General features: G+C 41.8%; 1 protein-coding gene across 1 annotated transcript; it reads left to right on the top strand.

Annotated features, from left to right (window-relative positions):
- The first annotated feature begins 4,182 nt into the window (after positions 1–4,182).
- gapdh (glyceraldehyde-3-phosphate dehydrogenase) lies at positions 4,183–19,724 on the top strand. The gene is made up of 12 exons (XM_061948148.1): positions 4,183–4,250; positions 4,539–4,584; positions 11,034–11,133; positions 11,217–11,323; positions 15,200–15,290; positions 15,374–15,489; positions 15,560–15,641; positions 15,715–15,866; positions 15,929–16,007; positions 19,126–19,209; positions 19,287–19,384; positions 19,459–19,724. The coding sequence occupies exons 2-12, from the start codon at positions 4,562–4,564 to the stop codon at positions 19,526–19,528; spliced, it is 1,002 nt and encodes a 333-aa protein (XP_061804132.1). The 5' UTR covers positions 4,183–4,250; positions 4,539–4,561; the 3' UTR covers positions 19,529–19,724.
- Positions 19,725–20,116: the final 392 nt, after the last annotated feature.

Genomic DNA, 20,116 nt, shown 5'->3' with positions numbered 1-20,116 from the left:
TCCAAAATGGGCTGTTGGAGTTTTCAAATGTCCATTTAACCCCACACATTCTTTCCGTATAACCAACCTCTGATTAAATCACTATAAAATCCCTTTTCTCTTGTCCCTGTGATATTTGGCACATTCATCACACCAGAGGCAGCATTTACTGTAGTCCTAAAAGTAAAATGTTGCTCTGCCAGCCGCCATCTAAACTTAGCCTGACCTTTCCTTCCCCTCTTTGACCTTAAGCTGCAGAGCAGGCACGCATGCCGACCTTCTGTCAGCTCCACTGGCACGTCTGCAAACATATAGCTGATAGCGGGGCACAATAAGAAAGTCAACATATTGCATACTGCATGTGTGGAAATGTCCACTATTGTGAAAAAGACACCTCATGAGGTAAATGACATTTGTGGTGCTCACTGTGGGTTGTGGTTGATTTAGAACTCATTACTTATACATTTTCATAGCTAGGGCATAAAAACCTACATTTTTCATCATTAGAAGAGCCCTGTAGACATGAAATAACCCCCTTTAGTCACCTTTCTTTTCACCCAATATGCTGCCTGAGGCTGAGCCAATCAGTGAACAGATTGGTTTAATCTCATCGAGGGGCCAATACTCAAGTATTAACATATTAGTTAATTTAGCCATTTTATGCATTAAAATGCTTAACATAGGGCAAAATGTTTGAAGAATATGCTTGTAAATACCAAAAATAAAATAAAATACCTGCGATGTGGTGAAGACACAATATCCGGTGCATGTAATACAGATATCATCAAAGTTTTTTTTTTAATTATTAGTTCCCTGGTTCTTGAACTTTTTTCACCAAGTACCACCTCAGAAAACACTTGGCTCTCCATGTACCACCATAATGACCAACATTAAAATACAGTAGCGTAGTAGGCCCAAGTGTTCATAAAAAACAAGGCAGAGGTTTTATTTAACAAGTATATTTGATATTTTTGGCCACTTTGACATTACACACGATGCACAAACGTCACCAAGGATGATACTCCATGTACAGTACATCTTTACAGACTTCTTTGGGCATGACAGTTTGAGAATAACTACAAACCCCAAAACCAGTGAAGTTGGAACGTTGTGTAAATCGTAAATAAAAACAAAATACAATGATTTGCAAATCCTTTTCAACCTATATTCAATTGAATAGACTGCAAAGACAAGATACTAAACATTCGAACTGGAAAACTTTGTTATTTTTTGCAAATATTAGCTCATTTGGAATTTAATGCCTGCAACATTTTGGTCTTCACATCTGTTAAAACTTTACAATGCAAAGCAAAAGCCATTTATCAACAACACCCAGAGGGTGGGCCCGAGCTCATCTAAGTTGGACTGATGCAAAGTGGAAAAGTGTTCTGTGGCCTGACGAGTCCACATTTCAAATTGTTTTCGGAAACTGTGGATGTCGTGTCCTCCGGACCAAAGAGGAAAAGAACCATCCAGATTGTTAAAGGCGCAAAGTTGATAAGCCAGCATCTGTGATGGTATGGGGGTGTATTTAGTGCCCAAGACATGGGTAACTTACACATCTGTGAAGGCACCATTAATGCTGAAAGGTACATACAGGTTTTGGAGCAACATATGTTGCCATCCAAGCAACGTTATCACGGACGCCCCTGCTTATTTCAGCAAGACAATGACAAGCCACGTGTTAAAACAGCGTGGCTTCGTAGTAAAAGAGGCTCTCCATGTACCACCATAATGACCAACATTAAAATACAGTAGCGTAGTAGGCCCAAGTGTTCATAAAAAACAAGGCAGAGGTTTTATTTAACAAGTATATTTGATATTTTTGGCCATTTTAACATTACACACGATGCACAAACGTCACCAAGTATGATACCCCATGTACAGTACATCTTTACAGACTTCATTGGGCATGACAGTTTGAGAATAACTACAAACCCCAAAACCAGTGAAGTTGGCACGTTGTGTAAATGGTAAATAAAAACAAAATACAATGATTTGCAAATCCTTTTCAACCTATATTCAATTGAATAGACTGCAAAGACAAGATACTAAACATTCGAACTGGAAAACTTTGTTATTTTTTGTAAATATTAGCTCATTTGGAATTTAATGCCTGCAACATTTTGGTCGCGACATCTGTAAGTGCAAGTTAAAACTTTACAATGCAAAGCAAAAGCCATTTATCAACAACACCCAGAGGGTGGGCCCGAGCTCATCTAAGTTGGACTGATGCAAAGTGGAAAAGTGTTCTGTGGCCTGACGAGTCCACATTTCAAATTGTTTTCGGAAACTGTGGATGTCGTGTCCTCCGGACTATAGAGGAAAAGAACCATCTGGATTATTATAAGCGCAAAGTTGATAAGCCAGCATCTGTGATGGTATGGGGGTGTATTAGTGCCCAAGACATGGGTAACTTACACATCTGTGAAGGCGCCATTAATGCTGAAAGGTACATACAGGTTTTGGAGCAACATATGTTGCCATCCAAGCAACGTTATCATGGACGCCCCTGCTTATTTCAGCAAGACAATGCCAAGCCACGTGTTACATCAACGTGGCTTCGTAGTAAAAGAGTGCATGTACTAGACTGGCCTGCCTGTAGTCCAGACCTGTCTCCCATTGAAAATGTGTGGCGCATTATGAAGCCTAAAATACCCCGCCCTGTTGAACAAACTTAAGCTGTACATCAAGCAAGATTGGGAAAGAATTCCACCCGAAAAGCTTCAAAAATTGCTCTCCTCAGTTCTCAAACGTTTACTGAGTGTTGTTAAACGGAAAGGCCATGGTAAAAATGCCCCTGTGACAACTTTGTTGCAATGTGTTGCTGCCATTAAATTAAAAGTGCAAAAAAGAAATCTCAGTTCGAACATTAAATATCTTGTCTTTGCAGTCTATTCAATTGAATGTAAGTTGAAAAGGATTTGCAAATCCTTGTATTCTGTTTTTATTTACGAAGTACGCAACGTGCCAACTTCACTGGTTTTGGGTTTTGTAATATAGGCTAACATGTATTCCAAAGCATTTTTGAACACAACCTACAGGGAGTGCCAAGAATGTCATGAATTTCTAACTATTATAAATGCCCTGTATGTTGGCATTAGTCAGGCCTCCCTCGCCCGCCTGCAGCTCGTGCAGAACTCTGCTGCTCGTCTGCTAACACAGACCCGCAGACGTGAGCACATCACCCCTATTTTAGCGTCCCTTCACTGGCTCCCTGTGCGTTACCGAATCAATTTTAAACTCCTTTTATTTGTTTTTAAATGTCTAAACAACCTCGCGCCAACCTATCTCTCCGACCTCCTTCAGCCTTACTGCCCCACCCGATCCTTAAGATCAGCCGATCAGCTGCTGTTGACGGTCCCTGACACAAGGCTGAAGCTTAGAGGTGACGGAGCTTTCGCCGTTGCTGCTCCCAAGCTCTGGAACGACCCACCTCTGAGTGTTAGACAAGCCTCCTCTCTTCCTGTTTTTAAATCTCTCTTAAAAACATACTTTTATTCCATGGCTTTTAACACTGAGTGATATCCATCCTGCAATGGCGCCCCATAATACACCTGCTGTGATCCTGTTTTTATGTTTTTATGTTTTTATTAATTCTATTTTAATTATTTATTTTTTATCGTGTTCTGTTTGTGTTGTGTTGTGTTTGCTCGGTACTCGTTTTATCTTTTAACCTGTTCATTGTACAGCACTTTGGCTACCCCTGTGGTAAATTTTAAATGTGCTTTATAAATAAAGTTGATTTGATTTGATTTGATTTATTCTCAATTAAAGGCCTTTTCTGTTTTGGATGTGAATTGCAAGACTATGGCATAACAAGTAAAGGGTCAGTCTGAGGGTTCTTCCTTCCCACATGCAGTGTAAAAGTGAAGGGTCGTGGTCTTTGGACATGAAATGTCACTGTAAGGCAGAAAGGGATATGATCCTTTTCTATGAGTGTGTGAGAAGGTCATAGAGGGACCCTCCAGATGGGCAGCAGTGGTGTAACCAAACCATTGCAGACATTTTATATATATATATATATATTTATATTTATATATAAATATATGTGTGCGTGAACATGTGTGCGTGTGTGTGGAAGCTTCGTGTGTCTCCATGCACTCACATGGTTCTGTTGCCGGCTGACCTTGACATTCAGAAAGGGGCGGGGTCAGACAGGGGGGGGGCGTGGCCTTTGCAATCCGGTTAATGATAAAAGGGCCTGCTCCACACTGCTCTCCCCCACTCTCACCTGGAGTTGCAGTACAGATTCAGGCATCTCACAAACGGTAACTTGAATTCGTTGCTTTGATTTTAACTGACTTTTTTTCTCCCCCCCATTTTTATAGCAAAGCTAGATTGGAAAGAGACACCAACATATTGAAATTGTTCTTTAAACGGATGGCACTCACTCCATAAATGGGTGTTTTATTAATTCAAATTATTTAATTCAGAAAACATTTATTTAACTTTATTGTTGTAATATTTTATATGCATTATATGTATTTTTTTATTCAAGTAAGACATAATAGCTATTTCAGCACTGCATACGCTTATTTGTCATTTCTTTCCTGCAGAGGACTCACTCAACTCAAGCAAAATGGTGAAAGTCGGTGTCAACGGGTGAGAAACGATATTTATGACGTGCTTCTACTTTCACATAACTTGCTTTAATTACATCTTTTCCATATGTGGTGCATGCAAGGTAATCTTCTTAAATGTCAAGCTATTTTTACCTCCCTCTAACATGTTTGTATATCACATTATACATCCACTGGGACCTGCCTCTTAATAAAGATAGTAATAACAGAGCTGATTAAAAAAAACCCTGTTTGAACTTTGACCTTTAGCAGATAGCATTGCAAAAGAGGCAAGTCCGACATTGTTGTTACATTCTTCTCAAGCCTCCATTGGCTGACTTGGTCATCTGTCCTCTCTCCTCCCCTCTTGCATTTTGAACCCCCCCCCCCCCCCCCCATGGTTAAAAAGTAACTGCCGCAGATCAAACATGGCACTTGTCGTCATCAGCGTTGCAACATAAGAATATTGGTTTTGACTTTTTGCACGTTGTCCTCCCCTTAACTCCTAAGCCCCGCCCCCTTTGTGCTGTGCAGGGAAGGAAAACCTTCAAGTCCATCCAACAAATGTTGATTTCATATATTATGTTAGTTTGTGTTTTTTAGATTTGTATGTCCAGATAAATACTATATGTTGTAAACTATCTGGCCCTTGTGCGCGTTGTCCCCCGACCCTTGTCCTCTGCAATAGACTTTAAACCTACATTTTTTACTTTAGAAAAAAAATTAACGTAGTATGTTTTTTTTACATTATATGCACTGACCTGGCCATTTCAAATAAGATTTCATAAATCAACACACTTGGGTAAATTATTGCCATTTAAAATATATATTTGAACAATTTCCCTTGTGGACGTTTATATATATATATGTATATGTATATATATATTTATTTATTTGAAAAGTAGTAATTGTCTTACTATGATAAAGGGATTTTAAGATGTTAATGGTTGGAACATGCATACAACTAAATTCAAGTTTAATTAAAAAAAAAAAGTAAAAATTATTTTTGCATGAATAAAAAAATCTTGTAATTAAAATTATACTTCTGCTAGGGCCCCAATTTATTCTGGGGCTGCCTTGTACTTAGATATATTTACTCAACATCAAGGTGTTGCTGTTTAAGTACAATACTGTAATTGTTTCATATTTAAAACAGTTTTTGAAAAGTAAGATATATTATAGTCATAACTCAGAGAGGTGCACAAAAAAATCGATTCACATCTGAATAGTGTTTATTTACCCCAAATTTAAATACATTTATAATTTTCAAAAAAATTTATTTTTAATTTTTTCTAAAAAAAATAAAAAAATAAGAAGACATAAAAAAATAGTTTAGGCCATCTCCATGCATTTCTTGAAAAAGATCATTGAACTTTTAATTTGCTATTCTACAAAATCCAAGTTTTTGAAGTACTCTGTGGGGGATTTAAGCAAATGTAGTTTATAATTTAAATGTACTTGCACTGAACATGTTTACGTCATCACTCCATTTCAGTGCACGCTGCCTCCTGCAGGACTTTGTGAAATAAAACGTTTAGTTTATTCCAAATGAAAAGTGACTAGAATTTCTCAAATCACTCCACCATGCTAAATTTGTCATCTGAAATATTTTGAATGACTCTAGGAACACAATATTTGAATATTTCCCCACTTCACAACCTACAGTACAGTCATGACTCAACTGCTTTGTTCTACGTGATTATGTCGCCATCTAGTGGCCAATTTGACAAATTACATGCTCAATGCAACCAGACTTGAAAGAGTTGGTAGTAGCTCTACAAAGCAAGGTCAACACTCTCTGCTAAGAACAGATGATCAGCGGTGTACAAAAAGCTGTTGCAGATATCCAACAACACGTAATCAAAGACAGAAAAGAAAATCGTAAAGATATGGTGGAATTTACAATGTTCAGAGAAGAAATGAATGCATTAAAACAGCAGGTGGAGAAGCAGAACGAGGAAAATGCATCGTTGCGTTAACACAGGGGTAGGGAACCTATGGCTCTGGAGCCAGATGTGGCTCTTTTGATGACTGCATCTGGCTCTCTGATAAATCTTAACTGACATTGCTTAACACGATAAGTAATGAATAATTCCGCTGGTAATCAGTCTTAAAAATAAAGTTCAAAATATAAAACATTCTCATGCATTTTAATCCATCCATCTGTTTTCTACCACACCTGTTCAAGAAGTTGCATTAATGGTATGAAGTATTTTAATTATTATTGGTAAGCTTCAGAATAACAATGTTATTAAAGAATAAGAGACTTATCATACTCATATCATAACATGTTGGTCTTATTTAAAAAATGCACACATTTAGTTGTATTCAGTGTTAAAAAATATTATATGGCTCTCATGGAAATACATTTTAAAATATTTGGCTTTCATGGCTCTCTCAGCCAAAAAGATTCCCGACCCTTGCGTTAACCGTTGCATGCCATGCAACAAGATAACACCCGTTGGGACAATAGACAACAGCCCAATGTCAGATGTCAACAATCTGGGGAATATCACTGTTGTGGAAAACATCAAAGAGGAAATGGATCCGTTTACACGACAGAATGACATCATCATTGCAGGGCTACGCATCAAACCTCGATCCTATGCAAGAGCAGTTGACAACAGAAGAGAACAAGATAACATGGACGCTGCTTCAACAGAGCAACAAGTGGTCAACTTTCTGCAATCCAAGGGAGTTGATGTGGATATTAACACCATTGAGTGTAAATGTTGTCCATCTGTGTTGGCCCTGCGATGAAGTGACTACTTGTCCAGGGTGTACCGCACCTTCCGCCCGAATACAGCTGGGAAAGGCTCCAGCACCCTCCGCGACCCCGAAAGGGACAAGCGGTAGAAAATGGATGGATGGATGATGCGTGCATTCCACTGAATAGAAGAGGCAACAACACAACGCCAGTTACCATCGTTAAGCTTGCCAACAGGAAATCCAAAATGGCATTGCTGACACAAGGAAAAAAGCTGAAAGACACAAATGTGTACATGAACGAGCACCTCGCTAAACGCAATGCTGAAATAGCCAAGAAAGCACGCGACTTGAGGAAAAGAGGGGACTTTGAGTGTCAATGGAGGTCCACAAGCAAGAGTCCTAGTTGTTAATGACATCAAGGATTTGGACGAATATCAGAACTCCCAGCAACTACAACGATAATGGAGTCTGACGGAAAACTAACGTTGACATTGTACTACAAAATGACAACGCTCCAAGGGATTACTGAACAAGATGACCTTCACTCAGGTGCACATTCAGCTACACTTATAGACATTGTTGCGTTTTGGACCAGTTTTTCCTCCCAGGGAATTCAAGTCTCAATTCGCTCCCAAGTTCTTTCCGACACTTAAAGCTGAGTTGAAAAAACCCACCAGAGACAGAATAGGTATTTTGTTGTATATATTCTCAAAGCTTTGACAACATATAAATATGATTGAGACCAGTCTAACCCTAGAACCTTCTATCGCGCACCCCCAAAATGGTCTCTCTTCCCGATCCCATCACCCTCTCTTTCCTTCCCCCCTCACTAGCCATAACAAAAGCACGTCTCCCTAGCCATAATACATTCCAAAGAACTCAAGGTTATCACACATAGTATGCTTGCTGACAGAGCATCAAGAGAATAAATGGAAAAGACGAGCTGTTTTCAAATATGACTACTAAATGAAAGAAGTACAACTTAAATTCGGATATATGTAAATATCTGCCTCCGACAACATTCAGAGAGAAACACAAATGATAGAACAGGAAAGTATGGAACTGAAAACCTTCAGCAGCATAGGTTACAATAGTACGGAATTAGATAAGGATATAGATCCAGTTGAATTTTTTTTCATTAACACCAGGAATAATTGTTTTTATACAGACGAACAATATAACGGAAACATTGAAATAGACCACAAATGACATTTTGTAAAGTTACAAAGGACTTAAAGTTGGTATTAACTGCAGATGATACAACTGTGTTTTGTTCTGGAGAGAACACCGAAAAGCTACCGTATTTTTCGGAGTATAAGTCGCACCGGAGTATAAGTCGCACCGGCCGAAAATGCATAATAAAGAAGGAAAAAACATATATAAATCGCACTGGAGTATAAGTCACATTTTTTGGGGAAATGTATTTGATAAAACCCAACACCAAGAATAGACATTTGAAAGGCAATTTAAAATAAATAAAGAATAGTGAACAACAGGCTGAATAAGTGTACGTTATATGAGGCATAAATAACCAACTGGTATGTTAACGTAACATATTATGGTAAGAGTCATTCAAATAACTATAACATATAGAACATGCTATACGTTTACCAAACAATCTGTCACTCCTAATCGCTAAATCCCATGAAATCTTACACGTCTAGTCTCTTACGTGAATGAGCTAAATAATATTATTTGATATTTTACGGTAATGTGTTAATAATTTCACACATAAGTTGCTCCTGAGTATAAGTCGCACCCCCGGCCAAACTATGGAAAAAAAACAACTGCGACTTATAGTCCGAAAAATACGGTAATACAAATGAAAAAATGTAAAAGATGGTTTGACAAAAACAGACTATCTTTGAATCTCAGTAAAACCAAAATAATGCTATTTGGTAACAGTAGAAGAGAAAGTCCAACAAATACAAATAGACAGAGTAGACATTGGAAGTGTAAAAGAAAACCCTTTTTTGGGTGTAATAGATGATACAATGAACTGGAAATCTCATGTAAAAAAATATACAACATAAAGTAGCAAGAAACATGTCAATAATGAATAAAGCAAAACATGTTCTAGACCAAAAATCACTTCATATCCTTTACTGCTCACTAGTGTTACCATATCTGAGTTATTGTGCAGAAGTATGGGGAAACTACTACAAATTTGCGCTTCATTCATTAACTGTTACAAAAAAGATCAATTAGAAGAATAATGTTGGATATAGAGAACATATTTATTTTATTATTTATTTATATAATCAAAAATATTGAAATTCAATGATTTGGTGCATTTGCAAACAGCTAAAATGATGTACAAGGGGAACTATAACCTGCTACCTAAGAATGTACAACAATTCCTCAACAAAAGAGGATAAATATAACCTCAGAGGAAAATCAAATGTAAAACATTTGTATGCACGTACAACACTTAAAACCTTTAGCATATCCATATGTGGATTTAAATGATGGAATGGATTAACCAAATAAATCGAACAAAGCAGCAATATGTTCAGTTTAAGAGACTGTTCAAACAAGTGTTCACAAAGTACACAGAAGAACAATTATGATCATCTTGAAACCCTTTTTTTCTTTTGAGATAATTATGTTAATATTTACTTCCATCCATCCATCTTCTTCCGCTTATCCGAGGTCGGGTCGCGGGGGCAGCAGCCTAAGCAGGGAAGCCCAGACTTCCCTCTCCCCAGCCACTTCGTCCAGCTCCTCCCGGGGGATCCCGAGGCGTTCCCAGGCCAGCCGGGAGACATAGTCTTCCCAACGTGTCCTGGGTCTTCCTCGTGGCCTCCTACCGGTCGGACGTGCCCTAAACAACTCCCTAGGGAGGCGCTCGGGTGGCATCCTGACCAGATGCCCGAACCACCTCATCTGGCTCCTCTCGATGTGGAGGAGCAGCGGCTTTACTTTGAGCTCTCCCCGGATGACAGAGCTTCTCACCCTATCTCTAAGGGAGAGCCCCGCCACCCGGCGGAGGAAACTCATTTCGGCCGCTTGTACCCGTGATCTTGTCCTTTCGGTCATAACCCAAAGCTCATGACCATAGGTGAGGATGGGAACGTAGATCGACCGGTAAATCGAGAGCTTTGCCTTCCGGCTCAGCTCCTTCTTCACCACAACGGATCGATACAGCGTCCGCATTACTGAAGACGCCGCACCGATCCGCCTATCGATCTCACGATCCACTCTTCCCCCACTCGTGAACAAGACTCCGAGGTACTTGAACTCCTCCACTTGGGGCAAGATCTCCTCCCCAACCCGGAGATGGCACTCCACCCTTTTCCGGGCGAGAACCATGGACTCGGACTTGGAGGTGCTGATTCTCATCCCAGTCGCTTCACACTCAGCTGCGAACCGATCCAGTGAGAGCTGAAGATCCTGGCCAGATGAAGCCATCAGGACCACATCATCTGCAAAAAGCAGAGACCTAATCCTGCAGCCACCAAACCGGATCCCCTCAACGCCTTGACTGCGCCTAGAAATTCTGTCCATAAAAGTTATGAACAGAATCGGTGACAAAGGGCAGCCTTGGCGGATAATATTTACTTACTATGGTATTTTATTTATTTATTCACTGTTCTGTTGCAGAGGACAAGGAAATGGGATAACATTGCAACGGTATGAAAAGGGGTAGGATTAAACAAGCTCAGCTTCTTCCTACTCCTTTTCGGACGTGCCGTAACGAAACTGGCAATATGTGATGCATTACATTTGTATGGTATGCATGTTCCAAATAAACTGGAACTGAACCGAACATTTATCTTTCAGATTTGGCCGCATTGGTCGTCTGGTAACCAGAGCTGCTTTCCACTCCAAGAAGGTGGAGATTGTGGCCATCAATGACCCTTTCATCGACCTGGACTACATGGTACAGAACTATCACAGCACTTGTATTCAGGGTCATAGCTTAAATGAAGACCATAACCATAATGCTTCGTTTTTTTGCTTCAGGTCTACATGTTCAAGTATGACTCCACCCACGGCCGCTTCCACGGGGAGGTCAAGGTTGAGGGTGACAAGCTGGTCATCGATGGACACAAGATCACCGTGTTCCATGAGTGAGTTCATAGAATTCTTTAAAAAAACAAAACTATAAGATGGATAATGAGAGAGGGGGGGGGAGTTTGCAAAGTGAGGTTGCTCCCTAGTGGAATTTATGAGGTATTGCTTGTGTTGGGTGAGAAATTGGGGTTGGAATTGGGGGTTAAATCACCAAATGACTCCCGAGCGCGGCGCATGCTGCTGCTCACTGCTCCCATCACCTCCCAGGGGGTGAACATGGGGATGGTTAAAATGCAAAAGACTAATTTCACCACACCTAGTGTGGGTGTGTGTGTGTGTGACGATTGTTGGAACTTTAACTTAAATTGAGGAAAAAATAGTCCCCAACAGAGTAAAAAATGTGTTTAGTCAGGCATTAACAGCAATAAAAGTGAGACTCTATTATTGGCCCTAGTGTGTGAATGTGAGTGTGAATGTTGTCTGTCTATCTGTGTTGGCCCTGCGATGAGGTGGCGACTTGTCCAGGGTGTACCCCGCCTTCCGCCCGATTGTAGCTGAGATAGGCTCCAGCGCCCCCCGCTACCCCAAAGGGAATAAAGTTAAAGTTAAAGTACCAATGATTGTCACACACACACTCTAGGTGTGGCGAGATTATTCTCTGCATTTGACCCATCACCCTTGATCACCCCCTGGGAGGTGAGGGGAGCAGTGGGCAGCAGCGGTTGCCGCGCCCGGGAATCATTTTTGGTGATTTAACCCCCAATTCCAACCCTTGATGCTGAGTGCCAAGCAGGAAGGTAATGGGTCCCATTTTTATAGTCTTTGGTATGACTCGGCCGGGGTTTGAACTCACAACCTACCGATCTCAGGGCGGACACTCTAGCCACTAGGCCACTGAGTAGGTCGGTAGAAAGTAAAGCGGTAGAAAATGGATGGATGGATGTATGTTTAATACTCAATCAATCAATGTTTATTTATATAGCCCTAAATCACACGTGTCTCAAAGGGCTGCACAAGCCACAACGACATCCGCGGTACAGAGCCCACATAAGGGCAAGGGAAAAACTCACAACCACAATGGGACGTCGATGTGAATGACTATGAGAAACCTTGGAGAGGACCGCATATGTGGGTGACCCAGGGGTTCGGCGGAGGTCAAGACTCATCGTGTAAATAAAAAAAACTTCTCCCTATCGGCGTACTATGGATACCCCCCAAACAATGTTCTCTCTAATTTTCCATCTGATTTACAGGTGTGTAATTTGTTGTGAGTTCATGTACTGTGTTGGTTTTGTTCTTTGAATAAGATGATGTTCATGCACGGTTCATGTTGTGCATCACTAAAAAAACATAACTTTGTTTTGAATTTGATAATTTTTGTATTTTTATTTGCACTAAAGAAGGGTTCGGTGAATGCGCATATGAAACTGGTGGGGTTCGGGACCTCCAAGGTTAAGAACATACTTGCCAACCTTGAGACCTCCGATTTCGGGAGGGGGGGGGGGGCGTGGTCGAGGGGGGCGGGGGCGTGGTTAAGATATATATATATATATATATAGCTAGAATTCACTGAAAGTCAAGTATTTCTTATATATATATATATATATATATATAAATAAAAGAAATACTTGACTTTCAGTGAATTCTAGCTATATATATATATATATATATATATATATATATAAATAAGAGAAATACTTGAATTTCAGTGTTCATTTATCTACACTTATACACACACATAACACTCATCTACTCATTGTTGAGTTAAGGGTTGAATTGTCCATCCTTGTTCTATTCTCTGTCACTATTTCAGAACACATACAAATATACATTATACAATCAATAAGAAAACGGGAGCTCTAATTTGGGAGTCTGAATTAGGATCAGAAGTACCTATATAAACATTGCGTACTCAGGTCGCCATTTTATATTGATTACTGCAGCTGTGCACTGGATTCATTCACAAATACAAATACAACTCACAAACACTTTAGAGTTAGGCTCCACCATCAGAATGTGTACTTAAACTTATAAAGATCACATGGATATTATTCAGTGAGTTGATTCACCAAAATTAACCTGTTATACAGGAGGAAAAAGCACACAGGACGTTTCAATTGTTCACAGACTGGCCGCGCTCATCAGAATGACAAGACACTTCCGGTCTGCAGGTGATAGCATTCAATTGGGAAGAAACGCCCTACTGCCCCCTACTGACCAATGTGAATACTGATAAATGTGTAATGACAGCTCCAAAAACGAATTCAAACCATAAAATAAATAAATCAACACAAAAATGTGACACATTATGGGTGGGTCACATATGCATGTACAGTACTGTTTAAAAGTGTCACAACATTGCTGTTTACGGCAGACGAACTGCTTTACGGTAGACGGAAACTTGACTGCTGTTGTGTGTTGTTACCGCGCTGGGAGGACGTTAATGAAACTGTCTAACAATAAACCCACATAAGAAACCAAGAACTCGCCCTCCATCATTAGCTGTTTATATTGTGGGAAAGCGGACGTGTGAACAGGCTGTCAACACGTCACTCAGGTCCGCATGGAGCTGGAGGGGGCGTGGCCTCCAGCTCCGCCTGAATTTCGTGAGATTTTCGGGAGAAAATTTGTCCCGGGAGGTTTTCGGGAGAGGCGCTGAATTTCGGGAGTCTCCCGGAAAATCCGGGAGGGTTGGCAAGTATGGTTAAGAACCACTGATCTACAAAGATACAAACTGCTATTGCGACACTTAGTGGACACATTTAGAACAGCAGTTTCTTTCATTCAAAAATGTTGGCTCATTTTTATACTTGCGGGTTTGACACCCCTGATCTAAGTTATTTATGAAGTGATGGACTATACATGGCGGTCGTAGTTACATGTCCACGAGGAAAGGTTTGTCCTTCATGACGTCAGGGGAACCTCAAAGCGAGTGTTTGAGCTCTCTGTGGACAAAACTCCACTTTTCACACATTTAACTTGATCTTATCTGTTCATAACTTTTATGGACAGAATTTCTAGGCGCAGTCAAGGCGTTGAGGGGATCTGGTTTGGTGGCTGCAGGATTAGGTCTCTGCTTTTTGCAGATGATGTGGTCCTGATGGCTTCATCTGGCCAGGATCTTCAGCTCTCACTGGATCGGTTCGCAGCCGAGTGTGAAGCGACTGGGATGAGAATCAGCACCTCCAAGTCCGAGTCCATGGTTCTCTCCCGGAAAAGGGTGGAGTGCCATCTCCGGGTTGGGGAGGAGATCTTTCCCCAAGTGGAGGAGTTCAAGTACCTCGGAGTCTTGTTCACGAGTGAGGGAAGAGTGGATCGTGAGATCGACAGGCGGATCGGTGCGGCGTCTTCAGTAATGCGGACGCTGTATCAATCCGTTGTGGTGAAGAAGGAGCTGAGCCGGAAGGCAAAGCTCTCAATTTACCGGTCGATCTACGTTCCCATCCTCACCTATGGTCATGAGCTTTGGGTTATGACCGAAAGGACAAGATCACGGGTACAAGCGGCCGAAATGAGTTTCCTCCGCCGGGTGGCGGGGCTCTCCCTTAGAGATAGGGTGAGAAGCTCTGCCATCCGGGGGGAGCTCAAAGTAAAGCCGCTGCTCCTCCACATCGAGAGGAGCCAGATGAGGTGGTTCGGGCATCTGGTCAGGATGCCACCCGAACGCCTCCCTAGGGAGGTGTTTAGGGCACGTCCAACCGGTAGGAGGCCACGGGGAAGACCCAGGACACGTTGGGAAGACTATGTCTCCCGGCTGGCCTGGGAACGCCTCGGGGTTCCACAGAAAGAGCTGGACGAAGTGGCTGGGGAGAGGGAAGTGTGGGCTTCCCTGCTTAGGTTGCTGCCCCCGCGACCCGACCTCGGATAAGCGGAAGAAGATGGATGGATGGATGGAACTTGATCTTAATACCGGTTTGTTTTGTCTTGTGCAGGAGGGACCCTAGCAACATCAAATGGGGGGATGCTGGTGCCCAGTACGTAGTGGAGTCCACTGGTGTGTTCACCACCATCGAGAAGGCCTCTGTACGTTTACCCACACCTGTCCTGCACTTTCACAACATTCTATTTCCATTCATGAACTAAATGACACACGCCCAACGCTGCAGGCTCACTTGAAAGGCGGCGCCAAGAGAGTCATCATCTCTGCCCCCAGCGCTGACGCACCCATGTTCGTCATGGGGGTCAACCACGAGAAGTACGACAACTCCCTCAAAGTTGTCAGGTAAGTGAATGGTGAAGTTTGTGGTGTGAGTATTGTAAATTTTTAAACTCGTCTGTTTTGCTCTCCTTAGCAACGCTTCCTGCACAACAAACTGCCTGGCCCCCATGGCTAAGGTTGTCAATGACAACTTTGGCATCATTGAAGGATTGATGGTGACTATTAAAACACCCGGAAATGCGAACAAATGTAATCCATTTTAATTGAATTGTTCCCGCTTCCCTTCAGAGCACCGTTCACGCCATCACCGCCACCCAGAAGACCGTGGACGGCCCCTCAGGCAAGCTGTGGAGGGACGGCCGCGGCGCCAGCCAGAACATCATCCCTGCTTCCACCGGCGCCGCCAAGGCTGTCGGCAAGGTCATCCCCGAGCTTAACGGGTAAATATTTCAACCATTTCCATGAATGTGATTTGAATTTAACCGGTTTGTTTTTTTGACAGCAAGCTGACCGGCATGGCCTTCCGTGTGCCCACCCCCAACGTGTCTGTGGTCGACCTCACCGTGCGTCTGGAGAAACCAGTAAGTCATCATTTAGATCCTATGTGTCAAAGTCAAGGCCTGAATGAATGATCTATGGCCCCCGGGGTGATATTTGATTAGTATTAGAACCGGCCCGCAGGCCACAGCCGCCTGCTGCCGTTTTGCACACACCAATACTCCATCAGTGATGGTGCTAGGAATTTCCAACATGGGGTCCCAGGGATCCCATCAAGTCATAAAAATGGGGTCCCATAGTACATTTTTGGGGTCCCACTTTTTTGTAACCGTTTTGATAATAAATGTAAGCATTATCCTGTTAAATCCATCCATCCATCCATTTCTACCGCTTATCCCTCTCGGGGTCGTGGGGGGTGCTGGAGCCTTTCTCAGCTACCTCACATTTTATATTGTTTTGGAAAAAGGTTGTCATAAACGTTACTTAATTCATGAAAAAAATTATACAAAAGAAACCGTTTTTATTCAAATGTAAATTCAGTTATAAAAAATTACTTTTTTTCTTTCCTTCATGGATATAAGCTTCACTGCTGCCGCTAGTTTTTTTCTATATTTTTATTGTAATATTTTCAGAATGTTTTCTATTTTTGGCCAAAGTAAGACAAAGAAAACAATCTGAAGTTGTCTTTATTTTTTAGTTTTAACGCCATGATTTTGATAGTCTGGCCCGCGTGTGCACAGATTTTCCTCCATGCGGCCCCTGAGCTAAAATTAGTTCGACACCCCTGATTTAGATGTTTCCTGGGATTCACATATCTTGACGTGATGGTAAACCAGTTCCATCTTGCATGTAAACACTCCAATCCCTCATTGTAGCAGGCGGTCCACACTCGTGCCAGTCTTGGCAACGTGAGCACAGTAGATGGCGCGCTCCATTAACAGAAAGCACACAATAGTTACATGTTTATGTCCTATAGTTTCATCAATCAAGCGTTAAAACCAGTGGCGTTGGGTTTTGAGGGGGGCTAAAAATTTGACGTTTTAGTTTTAAAGTATTTTTTTATTTTTATTTTTTTACAAAATTGTGTTGACAAATTTAATGAAGTAGCCAGAATGTGACTTAATACATATACAACCTGTCATTATTCACTTAAATTGTATTTTAAATGTCCAGTTTCCCTTTACTGTGTAATTTAAATTAGAGATAAAATCATGTCAGATTATAGGATAGGGTAGGTCTTTATTGTCATTGCAGAAGTACAACGAAACTTTGTTTTCAGCACAAACCCGTTCAAGATTAGACAAACAGTGTACAGGGTTACAGAACAGGAACGCTGATGGGTCGCCACAAGGCGCCCTGTAAAAGATGGGGGGGGGGAGGTAAAAACGCTGGGGAAGCATGAGTAAAAAAAATACTCTCTTCCCTCTGTTACTAGATATCTCGAGATGTATGTTGTATTATGTATATGTGCTTTGCTATGGAGGTTTTTTTCCCCCCACTCCAGACTGGGCCCCCTTATGCATCACATTACCGTATTACTGTACAATCATCGGATTCAAAAGATTAAAATAGCTCCCCACTACTTCCCGGTGGATTTATTTTCAAATGAGGGGAGGTGTAGGATTACACACTGGTTAAGTAGTCCATCCATCCATTTACTACCGCTTATTCCCTTCGGGGTCGCTGGAGCCTATCTCAGCTACAATCGGGCGGAAGGCGGGGTACACCCTGGACAAGTCGCCACATCATCGCAGGGCCAACACAGATAGACAGACAACATTCACACTCACATTCACACACTAGGGCAAATTTAGGCTTGCCAATCAACCTATCCCCAGGTGCATGTCTTTGGAGGTGGGAGGAAGCCGGAGTACCCGGAGGGAACCCACGCAGTCACGGGGAGAGCATGCAAACTCCACACAGAAAGATCCCGAGGCCGGGATTGAACTCACGACTATTCAGGACCTTCGTATTGTGAGGCAGACGCAGTGTTGGTCATAAAGCAGAAGTAATGACCTCAATCTGTATGCAATTTTGCACCAAATCTGGAAAATTGTTAAAAATGGTACATTTAGGTTTTGGAGGGTTTTTTTCCCCACTCCAGACTGGGCCCCCTTAGGAGCCCAGTCTAGAGTGGGGGGGAAAAACCTTCATAGCAAAGCACATATACATATTACAACATACATCTCGAGATATCTAGCAACAGAGGGAAGGGAGTAGTATTCAGGATATTTATCGTCATGCTAAGTGTTAATTATAATTTATTTAAATAACACATTAAAAGCAGTTGTGCATCTACAGGGATTAAGCCTCCCTGGTCTTAAAAGGGGAAAAAAAAAAAAAAAAAGTGACCAGTTTTGAACTTTAAACCAAGGTTCCTTGAACGCACCACAATTGTGCTGAGTGTCTTTAAACATAATTTTGTCTGATGTTGCCACAAATGGATCATATTTTCACCTCATCTTGGTTCCCAAATGTTGGCTGTGTATGAATGCGAGTTTGATGACGTTATGACGTCTACTTGGCGGTTTACTCAACACAATCAGGCTAAAGAAGGGTTCGGTCGGAGGCAGATATTTACATATATCCGAATTTAAGTTGTACTTCTTTTATTTCATAGTCATATTTGAAAACAGCTCGTGTTTTCCATTTCTTCTCTTGCTGCTCTGTCTGCAAGTAAACTGTGTGTTAACCTTGAGTTCTTTGGAATGTGTTTTGACTAGCATTTGTTTTGTCTACAGAGATGGGACGAGAGAGAGGGGTGGTGGGATCGGGAAGACAGACCATTTTGGGAGGCGCAATAGAATGTTCTAGGGTTAGACTGGTCTCAAAATGTATATTGGCAAAGCTTTGAGAATATACAACAAAATACCTATTCTGTCTCTGGTGGTTTTTCAACTCGGCTTTAAAGTGTCTTAAAGAGCTTGGGAGCGAATTGTGACTTGAATTCCCTGGGAGGAACAACTGGTCCAAAACGCAACAGTTTGCAGCTAACAGGAGGACTAAACCATGTTGTATATTTGCCAGGGGGTGTAGGTTGTGTTAAACGTCCTCATTAACTTGGACCGCAAAATTTATGTTATCTATTTTATTTATTTTACAACTGACAATCTTCATATCTTTACAAAATCCATCAAGTGGCCTGTAGTGTTTATGCCACTCATGTTGGTAGTTTACCTGCATTCTCTTTGTTCTGTGCAGGCCAAATATGACGACATCAAGAAGGTGATTAAGGCGGCGTCTGAAGGCCCCATGAAGGGCATTCTGGGATACACCGAGCACCAGGTATCCACTTGTTACGTGGATTAATCACTCGCTTGATTGACGCTTGTTAACGTGTCACTCTGTCCATCCCCTTGCAGGTGGTGTCCACAGACTTCAACGGCGACACCCACTCCTCCATCTTTGATGCTGGCGCTGGCATCGCTCTCAACGACCACTTTGTCAAGCTGGTCTCATGGTAAGTGCGCCAGTATACGCGCACTGATGGATGATTTTGTATATCCTGTTACTAATGGTGACTTTTATGCACAGGTACGACAACGAGTTTGGCTACAGCACCCGCGTGTGTGACCTGATGGTCCACATGGCCGCCAAGGAGTAAACCCTCATCAATGCACTTTGTCACATTCTTCACAACAGCTTTGTTTACTACACACCTCTCCACAGATTGCAAAATATTTAAACTAGTGACCAATTCTTGCCTGAAGTTATCTGTTCTCTTGTGAGGAGTGAAGGTGGAGAGTGTCTGGTCCTGCACTGCTGCAGTCAGCGGAGAAATTAAAGTCCTCTTTGTGAGATTTACTGCCTCCTTTTCTTTTTCTTTTTGTGTGGCGTTCATGCATCACATTACCGTACTACTGTACAATCATCAGATTCAATAGATTTAAAATAGCTCCCCACTACTTCCCGGTGGATTTCTTTTCAAATGAGGGGAGATGTAGGATTACACACTGGTTAAGTAGTGTTGGTCATAAAGCAGATGTAATGACCTCAATCTGTATGCAATTTTGCACCAAATCTGGAAAATTGTTAAAAATGGTACATTTAGTATAATAGATATTCAGTGGCCTAGTGGTTAGAGTGTCCGCCCTGAGATCGGTAGGTTGTGAGTTCAAACCCCGGCCGAGTCATACCAAAGACTATAAAAATGGGACCCATTACCTCCCTGCTTGGCACTCAGCATCAAGGG

Source organism: Nerophis lumbriciformis, linkage group LG04 (genome assembly GCF_033978685.3).
Source record: "Nerophis lumbriciformis linkage group LG04, RoL_Nlum_v2.1, whole genome shotgun sequence".
NCBI classification, from domain to species: domain Eukaryota; kingdom Metazoa; phylum Chordata; class Actinopteri; order Syngnathiformes; family Syngnathidae; genus Nerophis; species Nerophis lumbriciformis.
This window is presented reverse-complemented; position numbering and strand designations above follow the sequence as displayed.

Coding starts and splice junctions, on each gene's coding strand:
- gapdh (XM_061948148.1), top strand. CDS start 4,562: ATGGTGAAAGTCGGTGTCAACGG. Junction 4,585..11,033: donor GTGAAAGTCGGTGTCAACGG/GTGAGAAACGAT, acceptor TTTATCTTTCAG/ATTTGGCCGCATTGGTCGTC. Junction 15,642..15,714: donor GCATCATTGAAGGATTGATG/GTGACTATTAAA, acceptor GCTTCCCTTCAG/AGCACCGTTCACGCCATCAC.